At 46.0% G+C, this 26,900-nt stretch overlaps 1 protein-coding gene across 1 annotated transcript in view; it reads left to right on the forward strand.

The window, feature by feature from the left end:
* The first annotated feature begins 1,532 nt into the window (after positions 1-1,532).
* The window catches only part of LOC123749831 (uncharacterized), a 64,347-nt gene continuing 38,979 nt past the window's right edge, over positions 1,533-26,900 (forward strand). Inside the window, exons 1-2 of the mRNA XM_069337735.1 lie at positions 1,533-2,057; positions 9,441-9,594. Coding sequence (XP_069193836.1) covers positions 1,980-2,057; positions 9,441-9,594 — 232 coding nt within the window. The 5' untranslated portion in view covers positions 1,533-1,979. The remainder of the gene's footprint in view (positions 2,058-9,440; positions 9,595-26,900) is intronic.

Consider the following 26,900-nt stretch of genomic DNA (forward strand, 5'->3'; position numbering starts at 1 on the left):
TTATTAACAAGAGCCTAACGGTAACTCATCATCACGTATTAATTAAAACCAGACTTGCTTGTCAACAAAAAAAGCTGTAAAAGTTTTTTTTTATTAATGGATTTAAAAAGCTTTACAATTCATGTCAGTGAAAAACTGAATGTTAACTTTTATATATCATTGTTTCAATGTTTTTGTCGTAAACAAATTCAGTTGCAAGGAATTGTTTTGATGCTGTGCAATTGCAATTGTGACTTAATTCACAGCGAATAAAAGGAGGGCCAGGAAAAAATAATTTTTATAATTTTATTAACTTTTTTGTGTATAAAACAGTAGAGTGTAGTAGAGTAGGATTGTAATAAGGAGTTAGGGTGTAGTACGAGAAGTGGAGAGCTCTAATATCTTCGTTTTCTAGGACTGGGTTGGGTTGGGTTAGGGTGTGTGGTTGGGTTGGGTTCCCCCCCTCTAATCTTTTCCATTTGCTTACTGCTCTTACTCTGACTCATCTACGGCTCGGGTTGCAGCCATGTTCTTGTTGTGTGTGTGTGTGTGTGTGTGTGTGTGTGTTTCTGTGCTGTCTTTATTTACGTGTGTGTGTGTGTGTGTGTGTGTGTGTGTGTGTGTGTGTGTGTGTGTGTGTGTGTTTGTGCTGTCTTTATTTACGTGTGTGTGTGTGTGTGTGTGTGTGTGTGTGTGTGTGTGTGTGTGTGTGTGTGTGTGTGTGTGTGTGTATGTGTGTGTGTGTGTGTGTGTGTGTGTTTACCTAGTGTACTCGCCTACTAGTGTGTGTGTGTGTGGGTGTGTGTGTGTACTCACCTAGTTGTACTCACCTACCAGTGTGTGTTTACTTACCTAGTGTACTCACCTAGTAGTGTGTGTGTGTGTGTGTGTGGGAGAGAGAGAGAGAGAGAGAGAGAGCTTGTGTTGCCATAGTGAACCCTACCCAAACCCATTACAAGAACTAGACATCACACTATAACACAAGATCAGTGGGCTACCCCCAAAATAACTTCAAAATAAGCGATATATATTCTTCTAAGAAACTATAAGATCTTTGAAGTACAAAACCAAGGCTCTGGGTTACTGTAGGGAAAACGAGTTTTAAGTTTTAAAAACAAGAGAAGATAACTTATCAATAAAGCGAATTAAAACAACAAAATTCTGTAACTAAAACAAAATGCAATCAGAAGTCAAATTGAATACGAGTATTATGATGTATTCTTCAATAAAATCCTAATGAAGAGAAATTTGCGAGGAGAGCGCGAGAGGGAGAGGAAGAGAGTAACAAAGAAGTGGTCTGGGAGGTAAGATGTCTGTTGGGGGGAGAGAGAAGGAGAGAGAGAGAGAGAGAGCCAGACAGAGGCACAGACAGAGATGAAAGGAGAGGTAAGAGGGTGGGAGAGACCCCCAGGAACACACACACACACACACACACACACACACACACACACACACACACACACACACACACACACACACACACACACACGCACGCCTGGCAAGGGAGGAGGTAGGTCCCCCACAGCAAGTCTCTCTCCCACTCCATCAGTGTTGGCTGCGGGAGTGGTGGAGGCACAAGGTCTATCCCCTCACACGCTGCGTATATCCCACCGCGTGTATTAATACCCCCAGTGTGTATAACCCTATATCCCGCCCCATATATAGTACCTCTTATCTAAGTCAACGTTCTCGCCTTGCTCTTAAAATCTAATATCTTCAATTATTCCCCAATTACCAAAAAACATGGGAAAAGAGATATTTTGAACGACAAAGAAACAGTCAAGAAAAAGAAGGAACAAATCAACTTAGTTGGCAGGAGGACTAAGGAGAGATACAAGGTGAAGATAAGATGCTGGAGTTAGATCTTAATGTAAGAGCATCATCATCTGTAGTCAGGAGATGTGATATGGCAGCCTCCATGACCCCTTCTCCATCTACACCACCGTAAGGATCAACCGTACTCCTACTACGTGCTTCAGCTCCTGGACCCGCCTGCCACAATGTCAATCACATCAGTGATACCGTTCCAGCTGATGCTGCTGATTCATCTCCCCGTCATAGCTTCACCGAGACCTCAGGTCAGGGAATCAAGGGATATTTTGTCGACCAGACCGCACACTACAAAGTGAAGGGACGACGATGTTTCGGTCCGTCATGGACCATTCGATAGTCGATTCTCAAGTCAAAATCGACTTGAGAATGGTCCAGGACGGACCGAAACGTCGTCGTCCCTTCACCTTCTAGTGTGTGGTCTGGTCAACATACTTCAGCCACGTTATTGTGACTCCAGTCATCAAGAAGTTGCTCTCGTTAATGTTATACATTTTTCAACCGTTTTATACAATTATCAAACATTATATACATTTGTCAAACATTTTATGCTGGTATCGGACATTTTAAACATTTAATTGCAATATTTTTATTGCGTTTTTCTCGTATCGTGTAATTTCTGTCTGTGTTGTCTACCTGGAAGTTAAAACGTCATGTTTTTAACGGAGTCGATCAGTCAAATATGCGACCCAGTAGGTATAATTAATGATTTTAATTAATCACCTGTCACCTATCGTCACCTCACAGGATAGGTGACAGGTCGTCACTTTCCCTGATGACATGACACATGCAATACCTACATATGTGAGCCCGCTTCACCTGCATATGTGGGCCTGCAATACCTACATATGTGGGCCTGCACCACGTGAGTATGTGGCCTGCAATACCTACATATGTGGACCTGCACCACGTGAGTATGTGGCCTGCAATACCTACATATGTGGACCTGCACCACGTGAGTATGTGGCCTGCAATACCTACATATGTGGGCCTGCACCACGTGAGTATGTGGCCTGCAATACCTACATATGTGGGCCTGCACCACGTGAGTATGTGGCCTGCAATACCTACATATGTGGGTGTACCACGTGAGTATGTGGCCTGCAATACCTTCATATGTGGACCTGCACCACGTGAGTATGTGGCCTGCAATATCTACATATGTGGACCTGCACCACCTGCTTCTATGGGCCTGCAGTATCTTCACATGTGAACCTGCACCACCTGCATATGTGGGCCTGCAACACCTACATATGTGGTCCTGCAGTGCCTACATATGTGGGGCCTGCACCACCTGTGTCCGTGGTGGTGTGTGGCGGAAGCTGGCATCTCGTCCAGATGTCAATAAAGTGATCCAGGATGCTTAGCTGCAATCAAATTCAAAGAACTCCAAGCCTTCCACCAACAGCTAAAGATTTATCTCTATCTCTCTATCTCTTATCTCTATCTATCTCTTTGGCTTAGTACAGTCAAAATAAATGATCCTTAAATTGTTCTACAAAATTGCAGCATAGGTGACATCCGTATGTTGGCTAGCGGCAACATAATGTGGCGGAAAGGCAACATATTCTTAATTTGGCAAACTAGATGGATTATCAGATATATAATGGCTATCATCTATGTTCAATTGGATGTGTTCAAACCTCCGCATGTGTTCACATAGTCACTCCTTACATATGTGTTCACATAGTATTATGTGTTCACATAGTCAATATTATGTGTTCACGTTTTCATTTCTTCAACGTGAGCATCACGTGCGTTCAACACGTGTTACTTGTCGCATAACCATGTATGGTCATGTGTTCTGACCACATATGTGGTAAGTCATGTGTAGTTTACCGACTACAAACTTCAAAACTTCGGCAATCTAAGTTTTGATAGTTTATTGTTTGCTAGTCGAACAAAGTTTAGGAGAATAAGAATGCTTGCGTAACTGCTTCGTGAATCTGGCCAAAGATTCGTAAGTACTTGCGTAGCTGCTTCGTGAATCTGGCCCCCAGGTTCGTAAGTGCTTGCGTAATTGCTTTGTGAATCTGGCTCCAGATTAGTAAGTGCTTGCGTAACTGCTTCGTGAATCTGGCCCCAAGTTCGTAAGTACTTGCGTAACTGCTTATTGAATCTGGCTCCAGGTTCGTAAGTACTTGCATAACTGCTTCGTGAATCTGGCCCCAGGAATCATCAAGCATTTACGCATCACCTTACGAAACCTGTACATCTTCCCTCAGTCACTACGGCGTTGTTTACAATTATTAAACAGTTAATGAGCATGGAAACAACTTCACAACAAAAGGTTGTTATGGTTATAAACAACCTCATACCTCCTCTTCCCTCACCTCATACCTCCTGTTCCCTCACCTCATACTCCTCTTCCCTCACCTCATACCTCCTCTTCCCTCACCTCATACCTCCTGTTTCCTCACCTCATACCTCCTCTTTCCTCACCTCATACCTCCTCTTTCCTCACCTCATACTCCTCTTCCTCACCTCATACCTCCTCTTTCCTCACCTCATACCTCCTCTTTCCTCACCTCATACTCCTCTTCCTCACCTCATACTCCTCTTCCTCACCTCATACCTCCTCTTTCCTCACCTCATACTCCTCTTCCTCACCTCATACTCCTCTTCCCTCACCTCATACCTCCTCTTTCCTCACCTCATACTCCTCTTCCTCACCTCATACCTCCTCTTTCCTCACCTCATACTCCTCTTCCCTCACCTCATACCTCCTCTTCCCTCACCTCATACTCCTCTTCCCTCACCTCATACCTCCTCTTCCCTCACCTCATACTCCTCTTCCCTCACCTCATACCTCCTCTTTCCTCACCTCATACCTCCTGTTTCCTCACCTCATACCTCCTCTTTCCTCACCTCATACTCCTCTTCCTCACCTCATACTCCTCTTCCTCACCTCATACCTCCTCTTTCCTCACCTCATACTCCTCTTCCCTCACCTCATACCTCCTCTTCCCTCACCTCATACTCCTCTTCCCTCACCTCATACCTCCTCTTCCCTCACCTCATACCTCCTCTTCCCTCACCTCATACTCCTCTTTCCTCACGGTCCAAGACGGTTCAAGAAGCTCCAAGACGGTTCAAGAAGGTCCAAGACGGTTCAAGAAGGTCCAAGACGGTTCAAGAAGGTCCAAGAAGGTTCCAGATGGTTCAAGAAGGTCCAAGACGGTTCAAGAAGTTCGAAGAAGGTTCAAGAAGTAGTAGCCGGTTCAACTGGGTTCAAGACGGTCCCATTGCGTTCTCAAAAGTTATAGTTTGTGTCATGTATCGTGTATCAATGGGCTACGGTTATCGTGTATCAATGGGCTACGGTTATCGTGTATCAATGGGCTACGTTTATCGTGTATCAATGGGCTACGTTTATCGTGTATCAATGGGGCTACGGTTATCGTGTATCAATGGGCTACGGTTATCGTGTATCAATGGGCTACGTTTATCGTGTATCAATGGGCTACGGTTATCGTGTATCAATGGGCTACGTTTATTGTTTTAATGGGCTGCATCATGTATCAATGGGCTACTTAGAGAGACGTTGCTAATGGCGCGGCCCGTCGGGTGAACAGCTTGGGGTTCACCATATCCGCAGTTTAGTAGGACCCAAAAGCAGTATATAGGACCCAAGCGTATAAGTTGAAAAGGGGTTTGAGCAAACTATAGAAGCGTACGAATCATCTCATATATCGAGAACTATGCGCTCTATAGTCCTATAAGTACCGCCAATTTTACGGTGCGTTCACAGCCCCGCTCCTGTGCCGGGTAAGTCCACTACGGGCTCACCATAGCCCGTGCTACTTGCCCCGCTCCTGTGCCAGGTAAGTCCACTACGGGCTCACCATAGCCCGTGCTACTTGCCCCGCTCCTGTGCCAGGTAAGTCCACTACGGGCTCACCATAGCCCGTGCTACTTGCCCCGCTCCTGTGCCAGGTAAGTCCACTACGGGCTCACCATAGCCCGTGCTACTTGCCCCGCTCCTGTGCCAGGTAAGTCCACTACGGGCTCACCATAGCCCGTGCTACTTGCACCGCTCCTGTGCCAGGTAAGTCCACTACGGGCTCACCATAGCCCGTGCTACTTGCACCGCTCCTGTGCCAGGTAAGTCCACTACGGGCTCACCATAGCCCGTGCTACTTGCCCCGCTCCTGTGCCAGGTAAGTCCACTACGGGCTCACCATAGCCCGTGCTACTTGCCCCGCTCCTGTGCCAGGTAAGTCCACTACGGGCTCACCATAGCCCGTGCTACTTGCCCCGCTCCTGTGCCAGGTAAGTCCACTACGGGCTCACCATAGCCCGTGCTACTTGGAAGTTATTGTTCCCAGTAGCTGAATCTTAAACAAGAAGAACAACAACGGTGCGTTAAGTGTGAGGACAGTATAACGTAAGAGTGAGATTGTTCCGTCACCTTTAACTGCCGCCAACTAGGTTGATTCACACTGCGTAAAAGATGCAATGGTTTCGGCTAACCAGAAACGCAGGAAGCAAGTTCAAGTCCAAGTAAGTTTACTGAGGTAAAAGAAGAAAATCAGGGGAAAGCGCCAAGCCATTACGACTATATAGCACTGGGAAGGGGTCAGGATAAGGATTTGGGATGGGACGGAGGAGGGATGGAATGGTGCCCAAACACATGTGGACGGTCGGGGATTGAACACCGACCTGCATGAACCGAGACCATCGCTCTACCGTCCAGCCCAAGTGGTAATACATCTCAGAAGGATAGAATAGCGTACTTTATTTCTTCCCTCGGCTATTTAAGGTCCCTCAAGGGGATCACAAATCCTTATAGTACACAAATATTAATCATGTTTTCAACATGTCACATTCCAGTAGTATCGTGTATCAATGGGCTACGTTTATCGTGTATCAATGGGCTACGTTTATCGTGTATCAGTGGGCTACGTTTATCGTGTATCAGTGGGCTACGTTTATCGTGTATCAGTGGGCTACGTTTATCGTGTATCAGTGGGCTACGTTTATCGTGTATCAGTGGGCTACGTTTATCGTGTATCAGTGGGCTACGTTTATCGTGTATCAGTGGGCTACGTTTATCGTGTATCACATGGTACACTGTGATTACTTATTGATTCTGCCGCACCTGTCATTTCTCGTGCTGGTAGACTTAAACAATTTGGAGACGGAACAAAATGAAGCCATGAGAATAAACAATCGACTTGTGAATGGTCCAGGACGGACCGAAACGTCGTCGTCCCTTCACTTTCTAGTGTGTGGTCTGGTCAACAATCCTGGGGCCAGATTCACGAAGCAGTTACGCAAGTACTTACGAACGTGTACATCTTTCCTTAATCTTTGACGGCTTTGGTTACATTTATTAAACAGTTTACAATTATGAAAACTTGCCAATCCACTGTTGTTATTGTTATAAACAGCCTCCTGGTGCTTCGGAGCTCATTAACTGTTTAATAATTGTAAACAAAGCCGCCAAAGATTGAGAAAAGATGTACAGGTTCGTAAGTGCTTGCGTAACTGCTTTCGTGAAAGGGATGTACAAGAAATACAATAATCTAGATAATGAGGATAGATTAAACTTACACTGTAAGTTCAATTTGAACTTGCAGATAAATGCTGCTTGGGCGATTAGATTAATGAGAGGCGGAGGATTTGATGAATTAATCCTCTTACTTCAAAAGGTACATACTTCAATTGTATGGCGTTCTTCATTGTTCCTTTGCCTATATGGGCGTTGTACAGGGGGTTCGTAGGCAGCTGTAGGCATTGGGTGGTAGATGTTGATGTTTATCAAGGCCTCGTTCGAACGGTATCTGGCTTTAAGGCTTTTCTTATTTCTTATTTTATTGCTTTCCGACGAGTTTGGATCGGTGGGATTCTTGGACTTCGAAGTGGTGGTGGTGCTTCTCGTAGATACGGCAGCCTTGGTGGTCGAGGGTGAGGTGGCCAGGAGGACATCTTGGGGTCCATAGTTGCACTTCTGGTGAGGTGGTAGTCTCTGGAGGGTGAGAGGTAGTGGGTTCTGCTGGTGAGGGAGGCACAGTGGCGTCCTCTTCCCTCAGATCATTCCTCTCTTTCCTTCACCTGCAGTGATGGTGGGTGGAGCTGCAGCAGATGTAGTAGTTTGTGAAGGTTATCTTGAGATTGATTTCGGGGCTTAGCGTCCCTGCGGCCCGGTCCTCGACCAGGCCTCCTTTTTGTTACACATCCCCAGGAAGCAGCCTGTAACAGCTGTCTAACTCCCAGGTACATATTTACTGCTAGATGAACAGGTGCATCAGTGTGAAAGAATCTCTTCCCATTTGTTTCCGCCTCTGCCAGGGATCGAACCCGTAACCTCAGGACTACGAATCCCGAGTGCTGTCCACTCAGCCATCAGGCCCCCTGGCGGCTGAGTGAAGGATTCGGTTCCGGTGCCGCTTCGAACCCCAGTTGCGCGCACCAACCCCAAACAACCCACCTAGCCCATCGAACCCTATGTTTAGAAAACGTCAGTATGTCGTTGCTTTAATTTTAACTAATACGTCGCATTTGTTACGGATTGGTCGACCCGTAAAAAAAATATGTGTTAGGTGAGAGGACAGACCATTGGATCACAAGATTGTAAACATGAGCTGCCTCGTATGAACCAATAGGAGCTGCCTCGTATGGACCAATAGGAGCTGCCTCGTATGGACCAATAGGAGCTGCCTCGTATGGACCAATAGGAGCTGCCTCGTATGGACCAATAGCAGCTGCCTCGTATGGACCAATAGGAGCTGCCTCGTATGGACCAATAGGAGCTGCCTCGTTTGGACCAATAGGAGCTGCCTCGTATGGACCAATAGGAGATGCCTTGTATGGACCAATAGGAGCTGCCTCGTATGGACCAATAGGAGCTGCCTCGCATGGACCAATAGGAGATGCCTTGTATGGACCAATAGGAGCTGCCTCGTATGGACCAATAGCAGCTGCCTCGTATGGACCCATAGGAGCTGCCTCGTATGAACCAATAGCAGCTGCCTCGTATGGACCAATAGGAGCTGCCTCGTATGGACCAATAGGAGCTGCCTCGTATGGACCAATAGGATCTGCCTCTTATGGACCAATAGGAGCTGCTTCGTATGGACTAATAGCAGCTGCCTCGTATGAACCAATAGGAGCTGCCTCGTATGGACCAATAGGAGCTGCCTCGTATGGACCAATAGGAGCTGCCTCGTATGAACCAATAGCAGCTGCCTCGTATGGACCAATAGGAGCTGCCTCGTATGGACCCATAGGAGCTGCCTCGTATGAACCAATAGCAGCTGCCTCGTATGGACCAATAGGAGCTGCCTCGTATAGACCAATAGGAGCTGCCTCGTATGGACCAATAGGAGCTGCCTCGTATAGACCAATAGGAGCTGCCTCGTATGGACCAATAGGAGCTGCCTCGTATCGACCAATAGGAGCTGCCTCGTATAGACCAATAGGCCTTCTGCGGTTTTATATATTATGCTCTTAAAAACCGTATATTACACACCTGACTCACTCAAAACTCGCAACAATTAACATACCTGACTTGCTCCAAACCTGTATATAATCCAATACCAAACTCACCAATCTTCTTACGGGCTATTCATGCCCGTGCCACCTCTTGGGTGGCTTAACCCTCATCAATCCATCAATCTTGTCCACAGGTGGAGTCATCAGCGGGAGGTGGCGTGGACACGAACACATATGACAGACACCTGGCACACTCTGGCACTGACTGGCACTCCGACGACCCGCCTCCACCACTCGCCCGCGCCGACAGGCTCCCAAACGATCCACTTCGATGGGTGTGGATAGAGGGTAAGTGCCTTGTTTCATAGTATACTGTTGCTATGGTATTATGCTGTTATTTTAGTGGTCAGGTCTAATTAGTTCCAGGCTACCATATTGGGTAAGGTTATCTTGAGATGGGAGGTTATCTTGAGATAGTTTCGGGGCTTAGGGTCCCCGCGGCCCGGTTCTCGACCAGGCCTCCTTTTTGTTACACATTCCCAGGTAGCAGCTCGTAGCAGCTGTCTAATTCCCAGGTACCTATTTTTACTGCTAGGTGAATAGAGGCATCATGGGGTGAAAGTCTGCTCATTTGTTTCCGGTTCCGGGTCGAACCGGAACCTCGGGACTGCGTATCCCAAGCGCTGTCCACTCAGCTATCAGGCTCAGGGTAAGGAGAGTGATTCAATTTACCATGATGGGGGGAAAGAGAGGAACATCATGCTAGCTGCTGGTTCACATTACCATGAACAACGGAAGTGGTTCATAATTTACTACCAAAAAATAAAATCATCAACAAAGTCTTCTAATGCAACTACAATGACTAAAATCTTAACACTACCTTGAGGTTACCTTGAGGTGCTTCCGGGGCTTAGCGTCCCCGCGGCCCGGTCGTCGACCAGGCCTCCTGGTTGCCGGACTGATCAACCAGGCTGTTGGACGCGGCTGCTCGCAGCCTGACGTATGAGTCACAGCCTGGTTGATCAGGTATCCTTTGGAGGTGCTTATCCAGTTCTCTCTTGAACTACGACTAACATTACGACTAATACCATCATTAGTACGACTAAATGACGGCCAATATTATGATGCTCGTACCACTACCATAACTAACCATTTCAGTAATTACCGCTACTGCTCGTTAACTGGAATGTTATTGGTGATGATAAAGGATGGGGGGACGACCAGGAGAGGGGGGGGGGGACTATCCCAGCACTGAGAGCAAGGGGGTGATGCCCCCCCCCTCTGTCACCTGATAGTGGAAATGTTACGTCTGTTTGTTCTGAGGGCTGGCCATATGCCTCCTCTCCTACCTAATATTCCTTCCCCCCTCTCTAAACCCTCCCTCCGCACCCCCCCCCACGCCCCCCCCCTAATATTCTTCTCTCCATTCTTATGGTGTTCTTTCCTCTTGTATTCTTCTATTCACAGCTTCCGTACGAGTGATTGTGTCTTGTAACTTGCGTCTCTCACGGGGCCAAATGGAACGCCAAGAGTTATTGTTTGGTTTCTCTGGCTTTTGTTTCTCTACCGTCTCTTCTTGTCTCTGTCTACGGCCTTCTGTCTCTGTACGGTTCTGTTTTAGTTTCTAAATCTCTTTCTTAAGGTCTCGCCGCTTCTTGAGTAATCGCGTCTCTTTCTTTCATTCTTCTTTTATCTATGGTCTTGTTCCCCCCATTATTCTCGACTCCTACTTTATTGATTAGTTCTCTCCCCTCGTTCTGTTTGCCTCCCCTCCTCTGTCATCTCATTTCCTCCACCTATCGGTGTCCCTGTAGCCGTCTCCACCAGTCTCTCCTCCCTGCTGGGAGACGAAGCTTCTTAGCAAGGTGGGATTAGTCGCCCTCCTGAGACCCAATATTGACAGGCGGGAGGCTGGAGGTGACGGCCTTTCATCTGGGCAGCCAAGCGGTACAGCATCTCTCTGTCTGTCTCTCTCTTTCTCTGTCTGTCTGTCTCTCTCTCTCTCTCTCTCTCTCTCTCTCTCTCTCTCTCTCTCTCTCTCTCTCTCTCTCTCTCTCTCTCTCTCTCTCTCTCTCTCTCTCTCTCAAATCGTAGGTAATGATATTTTATCCACTTAGATAATCGGTAATTGAGTTCGGACTTCTGAAATACGAAGCCGTTGCTCTTTCAACCCGGTCACTCTGCTCGCTATTTGGAGGAGGAGCATCCAATTAGTCTCAGGTGACACTCTATCGTGTCTTGAAGACATTCCAGCCATCTAAGAACGCCCTTGGTCTAAGAATCCATACATAGGTGTGTGGGGCCTGGTGGCTGAGAGGACAGTGCTCGGCATTCGTAGTCCTAGGGACCGGGGATCGATCCCCGGCGATGGCGGAAACAAATGGACCAGAGTTTCTTTTACCCTGATGAACCTGTTTACCAAGCAGTAAATAGGCACCTGGGAGGTAGACAGCTGCTATGGGCTACTTCCTGTGTGTGTGTGTGTGTGTGTGTGTGTGTGTGTGTGGAAAAAATTATTATTGACTGACAGTTGAGAGGCGGGCCGAAAGAGCAGAGCTCAACCCCCGCAAACACAACTAGGTGAATACACACACACACACACACACACACACACACACACACACACACACACACACACACACACACACACACACACACACACACACACACACACACTTACATGTAAGACCAATCCTGGAGTATGCGGCCCCAGCATGGAGCCCGTACCTTGTCAAGCACAAGACGAAGCTGGAAAAAGTCCAAAGGTATGCCACTAGACTAGTCCCAGAACTAAGAGGCATGAGTTACGAGGAAAGGCTGCGGGAAATGCACCTTACGACACTGGAAGACAGAAGAGTAAGGGGAGACATGATCTTAACCTACAAAATCCTCAGGGGAATCGACCGGGTAAACAAGGATAAACTATTCAACACGGGTGGTACGCGAACAAGGGGTCACAGGTGGAAACTGAGAACCCACATGATCCACAGGGACGTTAGAAGGAACTTTTTCAGTGACAGAGTAGTTAACGGATGGAATGCATTAGGCAGTGATGTGGTGGAGGCTGACTCCATACACAGTTTTAAATGTAGATATGATAGAGCCCAGTAGGCTCAGGAATCTGTACATCAGTTGATTGACAGTTGAGAGGCGGGACCAAAGAGCCAAAGCTCAACCCCCGCAAGCACAATTAGGTGAGTACAAATAGTTGAGTACACACACACGACCCTACATCTCTTCCTCCCATTCACAACGATTGTAAATATGTCCCCCTGAATGGCCCCAACACCCGTGGTGACACCTGGCATCTCTCCAACCCGTGTTGCCACACGCCAAGACTCACAACTTTCATCTCTGCCAGCGCTCTCTTCACAAAAATTTTCAGTAATTCTTCCTCGCTTTCTCCACTCTTTATTTACAATTTTCAGTCCATATTATATACAGTCTCCTCCTAATGGAGTTTTCTCGTTATAATCAGTATTTATCTTTAATCCATATTTCTCGCTCAAAAACCAAAGAATTTTCATTTTTTTTTCATGTCATGATTCGTGTTGTATCTTTACAAGGCTCTTATGTTAAGACTTTAATTAAGACTTATGTTAAGATGTTTCTCCTGGCTGCCGTGACTCAGGTTAGCATTCCTTGCAGATGCACATCATCGTAGATATATTGACGTTAATATACTAACCTTAGATAGTAGAATTTGGTACTATTCACTTTACAGAGCTCAGAGAAAACGACTAAAAACCAACCCACACTTAAATATTCCTAGGCTTAGTATAGCATATATATATATATATATATATATATATATATATATATATATATATATATATATATATATATATATATATATATATATATAATATATATGTACGTATGAAAGAAACATAGCTTGTATTGTTCCTATAAGCCATAAATCACTTGAGAAGTCTACATTCCTACCAGGGTTCGAACCTTCATTACCAGGGCTCACTGCTCTAGCGTACACAGTAATATAACGACTGAATTAATATATAATTTAATTGTCTACTTACGAAATCTGTACATCTTTCCTCAATCATACCATCTTTGTTTACATTTATTAAACAGTGTATGAGCTCTGAAGCACTACGAGGTTATTTATAACAATAACAACCTTGGGTTGTGGAGTTTCCCAGCTCGTAAACTGTTCAATAAATACAAACTATGCTACCATAATTTTGGAAAGATGTAGAGGTTTCGTAAGTAAAGGATGAATGAATCCTGGCAGATAAGTCTGCGGTAATAAGCTGCCAGTGTTCACTACCTCGCTGTCATGCAGACATTGTCTGTCGTTATAGAAGTTTTCCTGGATAGATTTTGTGATTAGATAATATATGTAACATATATTATCTATAGTATCTATATGATAATATATGGCTACAGGTCTCACTCTAAACACGGGAACACCTGATGTGTATGTGTGTAGTTTGGGCAGGTGTTTGAACAGGTGTTTTAAGCTATATATATGGTGATTCAGAGGGCATGGTTGTTAGTAGTTACTGATGGTTTTATAGTTATTATATAATATTTCTCGTGTGTGTGGTATGATGACCTGGTATTTTTGTATGGTTACCAAGTGTGCAGGTATGGTTATACCCCTCGTGACGCTATGGTTATACCCCTCTCGTAAGGCTACGGTTATACCCCTCGTGTTGCTAGGGTTATACCCCTCGTGAGGCTATGGTTATACCCCTCGTGACGCTATGGTTATACCCCTCTCGTAAGGCTACGGTTATACCCCTCGTGTTGCTAGGGTTATACCCGTCGTGAGGCTATGGTTATACCCCTCGTGACGCTATGGTTATACCCCTCGTGAGGCTATGGTTATACCCCTCTCGTAAGGCTACGGTTATACCCCTCGTGTTGCTAGGGTTATACCCCTCGTGAGGCTATGGTTATACCATCTCGTGAGGCTATGGTTATACCCCCTCGTGAGGCTATGGTTATACCCCTCGTGAGGTTATGGTTATAACCCTCGTAAGGCTACGGTTATACCCCCTCGTGAGGCTATGGTTATACCCCCTCGCAAGACTATGGTTATACCCCTCGTGAGGCTATGGTTATACCCCCTCGTGAGGCTATGGTTATACCCCTCGTGAGGCTATGGTTATACCCCTCGTAAGGCTATGGTTATACCCCTCGTAAGGCTATGGTTATACCCCTCGTAAGGCTATGGTTATACCCCTCGTAAGGCTATGGTTATACCCCTCGTGAGGCTATGGTTATACCATCTCGTGAGGCTATGGTTATACCCCCTCGTGAGGCTATGGTTATACCCCCTCGTGAGGCTATGGTTATACCCCTCGTGAGGCTATGGTTATACCCCCCTCGCAAGACTATGGTTATACCCCCTCGTGAGGCTATGGTTATACCCCTCGTGAGGCTATGGTTATACCCCTCGTGAGGCTATGGTTATACCCCTCGTAAGGCTATGGTTATACCCCTCGTAAGGCTATGGTTATACCCCTCGTGAGGCTATGGTTATACCATCTAGTGAGGTTATGGTTATACCCCCCTCGGTAGACTATGGTTATACCCCCTCGTGAGGCTATGGTTATACCCCTCGTGAGGCTATGGTTATACCCCTCGTGAGGCTATGGTTATACCCCTCGTAAGGCTATGGTTATACCCCTCGTGAGGCTATGGTTATACCCCTCGTGAGGCTATGGTTATACCATCTCGTGAGGCTATGGTTATACCCCTCGTGAGGCTATGGTTATACCCCCTCGTGAGGCTATGGTTATACCCCCTCGTGAGGCTATGGTTATACCCCTCGTGAGGCTATGATTATACCCCTCGTGAGGCTATGGTTATACCATCTCGTGAGGCTATGGTTATACCCCCTCGTGAGGCTATGGTTATACCCCTCGTGAGGCTATGGTTATACCCCTCGTGAGGCTATGGTTATACCTCCTCGTGAGGTTATGGTTATACCCCCTCGTGAGGCTATGGTTATACCCCCTCGTGAGGCTATGGTTATACCCCCTCGTGAGGCTATGGTTATACCCCTAGTAAGGCTATGGTTATACCCCTAGTAAGGCTATGGTTATACCCCTCGTGAGGCTATGGTTATACCTCCTCGTGAGGTTATGGTTATAACCCTCGTAAGGCTATGGTTATACCCCTCGTGAGGCTATGGTTATACCTCCTCGTGAGGTTATGGTTATAACCCTCGTAAGGCTTTGGTTATACCCCTCGTAAGGCTATGGTTATACCCTCGTGATGCTATGGTTATACCCCTAGTAAGGCTATGGTTATACCCCTAGTAAGGCTATGGTTATACCCCTCGTGAGGCTATGGTTATACCCCCCTCGTAAGACTATGGTTATACCCCTCGTGAGGCTATGGTTATACCCCTCGTGAGAGTATGAAGTCATTATGACTCCATAACCATAGTGGGCATAGTGCCACTATATGTGTATATATATATATATATATATATATATATATATATATATATATATATATATATATATATATATATATATATATATATATATATATAATATGAAGAGGAGAAGCTCGTTAACTAGAACTCTGGTAATTTATAAAAAGTTTAAGAAACTTCAGTAAATGGAGAAAGTTGAGGTGGGCCTTAACAAACAGGCAACGTTGTGGGTAGGTTGTCACAAAGAAAGAAATAACATTGTAGTTAGGTTGCACGAATGTTAGGGAGGCGGAAGGTGGTAACAGATAATTTTCCCCGTGCGATGAGTACACGCTAGGGAGCGGCATCTGTGCCTCGGAGTATGGCATAGACTCTTGGAAGTGCCAGTAACTGTGCCGCAGAGTGCGGTAACTGTGCCACAGAGTGCTGGTAACTGTGCCACAGAGTGCTGGTAACTGTGCCACAGAGTGCTGGTAACTGTGCCGCAGAGTGCTAGTAACTGTGCCACAGAGTGCTGGTAACTGTGCCACAGAGTGCTGGTAACTGTGCCACAGAGTGTCAGTAACTGTGCCGCAGAGTGCTGGTAACTGTGCCACAGAGTGCTGGTAACTGTGCCACAGAGTGCTGGTAACTGTGCCACAGTGCTGGTAACTGTGCCACAGTGCTGGTAACTGTGCCACAGAGTGCTGGTAACTGTGCCACAGAGTGCTGGTAACTGTGCCACAGAGTGCTGGTAACTGTGCCGCAGTGTCAGTAACTGTGCCACAGAGTGCTGGTAACTGTGCCACAGAGTGCTGGTAACTGTGCCGCAGAGTGCTGGTAACTGTGCCACAGAGTGCTGGTAACTGTGCCACAGAGTGCTGGTAACTGTGCCACAGAGTGCTGGTAACTGTGCCACAGAGTGCTGGTAACTGTGCCACAGAGTGCCGGTAACTGTGCCACAGAGTGCTGGTAACTGTGCCACAGAGTGCTGGTAACTGTGCCACAGAGTGCTGGTAACTGTGCCACAGAGTGCTGGTAACTGTGCCACAGAGTGCTGGTAACTGTGCCACAGAGTGCTGGTAACTGTGCCACAGAGTGCTGGTAACTGTGCCACAGAGTGCTGGTAACTGTGCCACAGAGTGCTGGTAACTGTGCCACAGAGTGCTGGTAACTGTGCCACAGAGTGCTGGTAACTGTGCCACAGAGTGCTGGTAACTGTGCCACAGAGTGCCGGTAACTGTGCCACAGAGTGCCGGTAACTGTGTCACAGAGTGCTGGTAACTGTGCCACAGAGTGCTGGTAACTGTGCCGCAGAGTGCTGGTAACTGTGCCACAGAGTGCCGGTAACTGTGCCACAGAGTGCTGGTAACTGTGCCACAGAGTGCCGGTAACTGTGCCACAGAGTGCTGGTAACTGTGCCACAGAGTGCTGGTAACTGTGCCACAGAGTGCTGGTAACTGTGCCGCAGAGTGCTGGTAACTGTGGCACAGAGTGCTGGTAACTGTGCCACAAAGTGCTGGTAACTGTGCCACAGAGTGCTGGTAACTGTGCCACAGTGTGCTGGTAACTGTGCCACAGAGTGCCGGTAACTGTGCCACAGAGTGCTGGTAACTGTGCCACAGAGTGCTGGTAACTGTGCCACAGAGTGCTGGTAACTGTGCCACAGAGTGCCGGTAACTGTGCCACAGAGTGCTGGTAACTGTGCCACAGAGTGCTGGTAACTGTGCCACAGAGTGCTGGTAACTGTGCCACAGAGTGCTGGTAACGGTGCCGCAGAGTGCTGGTAACTGTGCCACAGAGTGCGGTAACTATGCCACAGAGTGCTGGTAACTGTGCCACAGAGTGCCGGTAACTGTGCCACAGAGTGCTGGTAACTGTGCCACAGAGTGCTGGTAACTGTGCCACAGAGTGCTGGTAACTGTGGCACAGAGTGCTGGTAACTGTGCCACAGAGTGCTGGTAACTGTGCCACAGAGTGCCGGTAACTGTGCCACAGAGTGCTGGTAACTGTGCCACAGAGTGCTGGTAACTGTGCCACAGAGTGCTGGTAACTGTGCTGCAGAGTGCTGGTAACTGTGCCTCAGAGTGCTGGTAACTGTGCCACAGAGTGCTGGTAACTGTGCCACAGAGTGCTGGTAACTGTGCCACAGAGTGCTGGTAACTGTGCCTTTAGAGTACATATTCTTACAGTGCGATAACCCATTAAGATCATTTAATCCTCATGTGCTTGATAACATGAAAATAATAACTTGCCAATTACGATGCTTTAAAGTCTAAACCTTAACTACCAAGGTTAATTATCTCATTAATTTCTTCAAGACAATAACAAAACACTACAATTGCTTCCCTTGAAAGATAACTACATCAAAACAATATAACTGCTTACTATGAATAATTTATCTTCCTCAATAATTGCTTCATTTGTAAGATAACTCAACTTTATAAAAACAGTAACTGCTCCTCCTTGTAAGATAACTCCATCAACAGTTTCGTCTAACTCAAGATAACGTGAAGCAAGTAGATGAGAGGACTCGGTAGATTGCGTAGATATCTGGCGTAGCGTCTGGTCTGGGGGGGGAGGGAGTTGTTTAAATATTTATGAGTCTGTTGTAGGGTACTAGAGACTCTCCTCGTATGGTCATTAGCAACCTCTCCCCCTTACGCACACAGGCAGACATCTCTACACACCACAATACACACACACACACACACACACACACACACACACACACACACACACACACACACACACACACACACACACACACACACACACAAGTGTAGATATGATAGAGCCCAATAGGCTCAGGAATCTGTACACCTGTTGATTGACGGTTGAGAGGCGGGACCAAAGAGCCAGAGCTCATCCCCCGCAAACACAACTAAGTGAGTACTAGGTGAGTACACACACACACACACACACACACACACACACACACACACACACACACACACACACACACATTTCAAGGGGACACAGGTGGAAACTGAGTACCCACATGAGCCACAGGGACGTTAGAAATAACTTTTTCAGTGTCAGAGTAGTTAAAAGAAGGAATGCATTAGGAAGTGATGTGGTGGAGGCTGACTCCATACACAGTTTCAGATGTAGATATGATAGAGCCCAGTAGGCTCAGGAACCTGTACACCAGTTGATTGACGGATGAGAGGCGGGACCAAAGAGCCAGAGCTCAACCCTCGCAAGCACAACTAGGTGAGTATAATAGCGACAGCCACCTCACATACTAACGGCCGCCGCCTCATTTCTCCCAAGATTAGCAATCTTTTCACTCCATATCCCACCTGATGACAAACTTGGAGGAGCAGGCGTGACGGGACGTAGCAAGGTGGAGACAGCAAATGAGGAAGCCTGAAGTTCCTTTTGAAAAGGGGAAAATACCTTACCTGAATTTACCTAAGGGCTCCTATCTCTAGTGGTCTCAGCAGAGACAGGAAGCAGGCCGCTTGTCATTTATCTCCTTCCCCTTCCCTCCCCCCCTTCTCACCCCCCATTTTTCTTGATTTTTTCCTACTGTATTCTGAACTGCAGTAGTGTCTTGAAATTTACGGCTTCGGCGGATAGGAAGTGACATAGGCTATGGGTGAAAAAACATCTGTTTTCAGTCCTATATTGATGCTTGATGAGCTTGAAGCCCTTACCACTTGTATGTGTTACGTCTGAACCTTTTAAAGAAGGGGTTTGGCTAAATATCCTTCAGCTCGTTCAGTATCTGGAAGGTCTCAATGAAATCAGCCTTGTCATGTCTAGTTTGCAGTACTGTTAGTCCTGAGGCCCGCAACCATTCCCGGGATGAGAGTAGGCCAAGTTCTGGCATCATTTTTGTAGCGTGTAAGTGGAGTGTCTCAGGGCTGTGTCCTTCAATCCTCTGTCCTTGGACAGAGGATTGAAGGACAACATATAGACTATAAAAATGATTCCAGGACACATATACACTACCAAAATGATTCCAGGACACATATACACTACCAAAATGATTCCAGGACACATATACACTACACAAATGATTCCAGGACACATATACACTACAAAAATGATTCCAGGACACATATACACTACCAAAATGATTCCAGGACACATATACACTACAAAAATGATTCCAGGACACATATACACTACACAAATGATTCCAGGACACATATACACTACAAAAATGATTCCAGGACACATATACACTATAAAAATGATTTCAGGACACATATACACTATAAAAATGATTCCAGGACACATATAGACTACAAAAATGATTCCAGGACACATATACACTACAAAAATGATTCCAGGACACATACACTACAAAAATGATTCCAGGACACATATACACTACAAAAATGATTCCAGGACACATATACACTACAAAAATGATTCCAGGACACATATACACTACAAAAATGATTCCAAGACACATATACACTACAAAAATGATTCCAGGACACATATAGACTATAAAAATGATTCCAAGACACATATACACTACAAAAATGATTCCAGGACACATATAGACTATAAAAATGATTCCAAGACACATATACACTACAAAAATGATTCCAGGACACATATAGACTATAAAAATGATTCCAGGACACATATACACTACAAAAATGAGTGTAAAGGTTAGTAGATACGGTTTAATGCTGACAAATGTAGGAATCTGTGCATAGAACATGCTAATAATTGCCAGAATAGTTTTCATAAATACCTGGTCTTGGTTTCATCAAGCATCCTCTTACGAAACCTGTACATCTTTTCTCTATCTTGGGCGGTTTTGTTTACATTTATTAAACAGTTAATGAGCTCCGAACCACCAGGAGGCTAATAAACGTAACCAAAGCCGTCAAAGATTGAGGAAAGATGTACACGTTCGTAAGTACTTGCGTAACTGCTTCGTGAATCTGGCCCCAGGTTCGTAAGTACTTGCGTAACTACTTCGTGAGTCTGGCCCCAGGTTCGTAAGTACTTGCGTAACTACTTCGTGAGTCTGGCCCCAGGTTCGTAAGTACTTGCGTAACTACTTCGTGAGTCTGGCCCCACGTTCGTAAGTACTTGCGTAACTGCTTCGTGAATCTAGCCCCAGGTTCGTAAGTACTTGCGTAACTGCTTCGTGAATCTAGCCCCAGGTTCGTTAGTACTTGCGTAACTGCTTCGTGAATCTGGCCCCAGGTTCGTAAGTACTTGCGTAACTGTTTCGTGAATCTAGCCCCACGTTCGTAAGTACTTACGTAACTACTTCGTGAAAGTGGCCAAAGGTTCGTAAGTACTTGCGTAACTACTTCATGAATCTGGCCCCAGATTCGTAAGTACTTGCGTAACTGCTTCATGAATCTGGCCCCAGGTTCGTAAGTACTTACGTAACTACTTCGTGAATCTGGCCCCAGGTTCGTAAGTACTTGCGTAACTACTTCGTGAGTCTGGTCCCTGGACATTTATACAGCTGCCCTAGACTATATAAAGAGTTACTAGCTATGTGACACTAAACTCCCAGTCTTGCAGGAAGGAAAGTCATATCAATGGTACAATGTTGAAATATGCGGATAAATGCAGATATAATCTGCGTATCACGACTGAAGCCAATGTATAAACGTTCGAACTAAGTCAAGCCAATGTATAAACGTTCGAACTAAGTCAAGCCAAGGTATAAACGTTCGAACTAAGTCAAGGCAAGGTATAAACGTTCGAACTAAGTCAAGCCAATGTATAAACGTTCGAACTAAGTCAAGCCAATGTATAATCGTTCGAACTAAGTCAAGCCAATGTATGAACGTTCGAACTAAGTCAAGCCAATGTATGAACGTTCGAACTAAGTCAAGCCAATGTATGAACGTTCGAATTAAGTCAAGCCAAGGTATAAACGTTCGAACTAAGTCAAGCCAAGGTATAAACGTTCGAAATAAGTCAAGCCAATGTATGAACGTTCGAACTAAGTCAAGCCAATGTATAAACGTTCGAACTAAGTCAAGCCAAGGTATAAACGTTCGAAATAAGTCAAGCCAATGTATAAACGTTCGAACTAAGTCAAGCCAAGGTATAAACGTTCGAACTAAGTCAAGCCAAGGTATAAACGTTCGAACTAAGTCAAGCCAAGGTATGAACGTTCGAACTAAGTCAAGCCAATGTATAATCGTTCGAACTAAGTCAAGCCAAGGTATGAACGTTCGAACTAAGTCAAGCCAATGTATAAACGTTCGAACTAAGTCAAGCCAAGGTATGAACGTTCGAACTAAGTCAAGCCAATGTATAAACGTTCGAACTAAGTCAAGCCAATGTATAAACGTTCGAACTAAGTCAAGCCAAGGTATAAACGTTCGAAATAAGTCAAGCCAATGTATGAACGTTCGAACTAAGTCAAGCCAATGTATAAACGTTCGAACTAAGTCAAGCCAAGGTATAAACGTTCGAACTAAGTCAAGCCAAGGTATAAACGTTCGAACTAAGTCAAGCCAAGGTATAAACGTTCGAACTAAGTCAAGCCAAGGTATAAACGTTCGAACTAAGTCAAGCCAAGGTATAAACGTTCGAACTAAGTCAAGCCAAGGTATAAACGTTCGAAATAAGTCAAGCCAATGTATAAACGTTTGAACTAAGTCAAGCCAATGCATAAACGTTCGAACTAAGTCAAGCCAATGTATAAACGTTCGAACTAAGTCAAGCCAAGGTAATTTTCACCCGAAAGCCAATTAAGTCAGTACTGTATGGCACTTGGAAGGAATATGAGGAAAATGAGGCATTATTTGTTTAATATCAAAGGTCGGCCCCAAAGGTCGCCCCCAAAGGTCGCCCCCAAAGGTCGCCCCCAAAGGTCGCATTATGTTCTTAAGCGAGCAGGGAAGAAAATATTCTTAAGGAATACTGTTGAGAATATCGCGACATCTTCAGTACGTTGTGTGTTACCCTGATTGAAGCGAGGAGATTTAATGTATGATCGTATCACGTGGAATGGCCAGTTGGCCTATGGCAGGGAGGCTGGTGGTGCCCCCTGGAAACACAAACCGTAACTGACCCTATTTTCCGCTTGTTACAACTTGTAATACAGTTGTTACATCTTGGCTTAACGTGTTTATGACGTATTAGAACGTTGTTACAATTTGCTATATTGGTTGTTATAACTGGTTAGGAGGTGTTAAAACTTGTTCAAACGTTGTACCAACGTTGTAGTTTCGGTGTGTGTGTTTCGCGGGTGAGGGGTGGGGGGGGGGTAGCTATATTGACGACTTGTGCTCTATCTCCTATCTTTATACTTTTATTTTCTTCCTCTTTACACCCCTTTCTTGACGCTGCTCCTCTGCTCTCTACTCCTCCCTCCTTCTCTTCCCAACCACAGAACTTAAAAATCGTGAATGTCCCTCCATAAATAAAAGAGAATGCGAAGAACTGGGCCAAACCGGCGGGTCCCGGGTCGCTCCAAGCACAGTTAATTCCACGGAGGAGACAGTTGAAAAGCGGCTTCTACCTTCAGGAGCAAGTTTATCGCTGGAGGAAGGTTCAATCCTGTAGGGGAGCTAAACGACTCAAGGTACGCATTCTTGGAGATCCAGTCGTTTATATTCTAGACTCCACATAAGGAGATTTGTGTCAACTTGGATTCCTTTCAAGGAGGATTTGTGAGGATCTTTTCCTGATCTCAGGAAGATCAGAATATTCTCGAGGGAGTCGTGAGAGACTTGGAAATATGTGTGTTCAGTGCCTTGGACGAGCGTAAACAGGTGTTTATTCATTTGTCGTTTAAGATTCACATGTTTTAACATTTGTCAACATCTGTATATTCAGATGAGATTCTTTTTATGTAAATATTATCTTGTGGAACCACAGGTGTAAATCTGGCTTGTGGAACCACAGGTGTAAATCTGGCTTGTGGAACCACAGGTGTAAATCTGACTTGTGGAACCACAGGTGTAAATCTGACTTGTGGAACCACAGGTGTAAATCTGACTTGTGGAACCACAGGTGTAAATCTGACTTGTGGAACCACAGGTGTAAATCTGACTTGTGGAACCACATGTGTAAATCTGACTTGTGGAACCACAGGTGTAAATCTGACTTGTGGAACCACAGGTGTAAATCTGACTTGTGGAACCACAGGTGTAAATCTGACTTGTGGAACCACAGGTGTAAATCTGACTTGTGGAACCACAGGTGTAAATCTGACTTGTGGAACCACAGGTGTAAATCTGACTTGTGGAACCACAGGTGTAAATCTGACTTGTGGAACCACATGTGTAAATCTGGGTTTTTCAACCACAGGTGTAAATCTGACTTGTGGAACCACAGGTGTAAATCTGACTTGTGGAACCACAGGTGTAAATCTGACTTGTGGAACCACAGGTGTAAATCTGACTTGTGGAACCACAGGTGTAAATCTGACTTGTGGAACCACAGGTGTAAATCTGACTTGTGGAACCACAGGTGTAAATCTGACTTGTGGAACCACAGGTGTAAATCTGACTTGTGGAACCACATGTGTAAATCTGGGTTTTTCAACCACAGGTGTAAATCTGACTTGTGGAACCACATGTGTAAATCTGGGGTTTTCAACCACAGGTGTAAATCTGGTTTGTTGAACTACAGGTGTAAATCTGGTAAACAACAAATGTAAAAATGTAAGTTGTGAAAAGTTTTACTGTAAAATTTTCAGGTAAAGTTTTCTTCGAGTGCCAGTTAGTCTTATGTTAAAGTTTAAGCTCTATCTCCATGACACTGACCTGACCTGACCTGACCTGACCTTGCCTGACCTGACCTTGCCTGACCTGACCTGACCTTGCCTGACCTGACCTGACCTTACCTGACATGGTCTGACCTGACCTGGCTTGACCGAGGTCTTTTTCGGGCAATACACCATACCAACGGTCAACTTACCGGCGGCTGAGCGGACAGAGCACTGGACGCGTGATCCTGTGGTCCCGGGTTTGATCCCGGGCGCCGGAGAGAAACAATGGGCAGAGTTTCTTTCACCCTGATGCCCCCTGTTACCTAGCAGTAAATAGGTACCTGGGAGTTAGTCAGCTGTCACGGGCTGCTTCCTGGGGGTGGAGGCCTGGTCGAGGACCGGGCCGCGGGAACACTAAAGCCCCGAAATCATCTCAAGATAACCTCAAGATAACTTGGGACTCTCCAATCTTTTCTAGAGATGGTTGTCCATGGAAGTTAAAGAAAAATATACGTATATACCAGTATACTGTATTCCAGTGTATGCCAATATATTCCAGCATTTGCTTGTATACTAGTATATTCCAGTATATGCCAGTGTATACAAGTATAGGCCATTATTTGTCAATATATACCGGTATTTGCCAGTATAGATCAGAAATTGTCAGTATATACAAGCATTTGTTTATATATAACAGTATATGTAGTCTATGTCCCTATATACCAATATATATACCTTTGTAATATAAAACAGGAGTCAGCAGTCGTCTGCTCCTGTACCCACCTGTGTGTAAAACTAGTAGGGTAAGGCTTACCATGAGCTATGGGAAGGGAAAGCTCTCAGCCAGCTAACAGGAGTCAGCAGTCGTCTGCTCCTGTACCCACCTGTGTGTAAAACTAGTAGGGTAAGGCTTACCATGAGCTATGGGAAGGGAAAGCTCTCAGCCTGCTAACAGGAGTCAGCAGTCGTCTGCTCCTGTACCCACCTGTGTGTAAAACTAGTAGGGTAAGGCTTACCATGAGCTATGGGAAGGGAAAGCTCTCAGCCAGCTAACAGGAGTCAGCACTCGTCTGCTCCTGTACCCACCTGTGTGTAAAACTAGTAGGGTAAGGCTTACCATGAGCTATGGGAAGGGAAAGCTCTCAGCCTGCTAACAGGAGTCAGCAGTCGTCTGCTCCTGTACCCACCTGTGTGTAAAACTAGTAGGGTAAGGCTTACCATGAGCTATGGGAAGGGAAAGCTCTCAGCCAGCTAACAGGAGTCAGCAGTCGTCTGCTCCTGTACCCACCTGTGTGTAAAACTAGTAGGGTAAGGCTTACCATGAGCTATGGGAAGGGAAAGCTCTCAGCCTGCTAACAGGAGTCAGCAGTCGTCTGCTCCTGTACCCACCTGTGTGTAAAACTAGTAGGGTAAGGCTTACCATGAGCTATGGGAAGGGAAAGCTCTCAGCCTGCTAACAGGAGTCAGCAGTCGTCTGCTCCTGTACCCACCTGTGTGTAAAACTAGTAGGGTAAGGCTTACCATGAGCTATGGGAAGGGAAAGCTCTCAGCCTGCTAACAGGAGTCAGCAGGAGTCTGCTCCTGTACCCACCTGTGTGTAAAACTAGTAGGGTAAGGCTTACCATGAGCTATGGGAAGGGAAAGCTCTCAGCCAGCTAACAGGAGTCAGCAGTCGTCTGCTCCTGTACCCACCTGTGTGTAAAACTAGTAGGGTAAGGCTTACCATGAGCTATGGGAAGGGAAAGCTTTCAGCCTGCTAACAGGAGTCAGCTGTCGTCTGCTCCTGTACCCACCTGTGTGTAAAACTAGTAGGGTAAGGCTTACCATGAGCTATGGGAAGGGAAAGCTTTCAGCCAGCTAACAGGAGTCAGCTGTCGTCTGCTCCTGTACCCACCTGTGTGTAAAACTAGTAGGGTAAGGCTTACCATGAGCTATGGGAAGGGAAAGCTCTCAGCCAGCTAACAGGAGTCAGCAGTCGTCTGCTCCTGTACCCACCTGTGTGTAAAACTAGTAGGGTAAGGCTTACCATGAGCTATGGGAAGGGAAAGCTCTCAGCCAGCTAACAGGAGTCAGCAGTCGTCTGCTCCTGTACCCACCTGTGTGTAAAACTAGTAGGGTAAGGCTTACCATGAGCTATGGGAAGGGAAAGCTCTCAGCCAGCTAACAGGAGTCAGCAGTCGTCTGCTCCTGTACCCACCTGTGTGTAAAACTAGTAGGGTAAGGCTTACCATGAGCTATGGGAAGGGAAAGCTCTCAGCCTGCTAACAGGAGTCAGCAGTCGTCTGCTCCTGTACCCACCTGTGTGTAAAACTAGTAGGGTAAGGCTTACCATGAGCTATGGGAAGGGAAAGCTCTCAGCCAGCTAACAGGAGTCAGCAGTCGTCTGCTCCTGTACCCACCTGTGTGTAAAACTAGTAGGGTAAGGCTTACCATGAGCTATGGGAAGGGAAAGCTCTCAGCCAGCTAACAGGAGTCAGCAGTCGTCTGCTCCTGTACCCACCTGTGTGTAAAACTAGTAGGGTAAGGCTTACCATGAGCTATGGGAAGGGAAAGCTCTCAGCCAGCTAACAGGAGTCAGCAGTCGTCTGCTCCTGTACTCAC

This window comes from Procambarus clarkii, chromosome 38, assembly GCF_040958095.1.
Source record: "Procambarus clarkii isolate CNS0578487 chromosome 38, FALCON_Pclarkii_2.0, whole genome shotgun sequence".
Classification (NCBI taxonomy): Eukaryota; Metazoa; Arthropoda; class Malacostraca; order Decapoda; family Cambaridae; genus Procambarus; species Procambarus clarkii.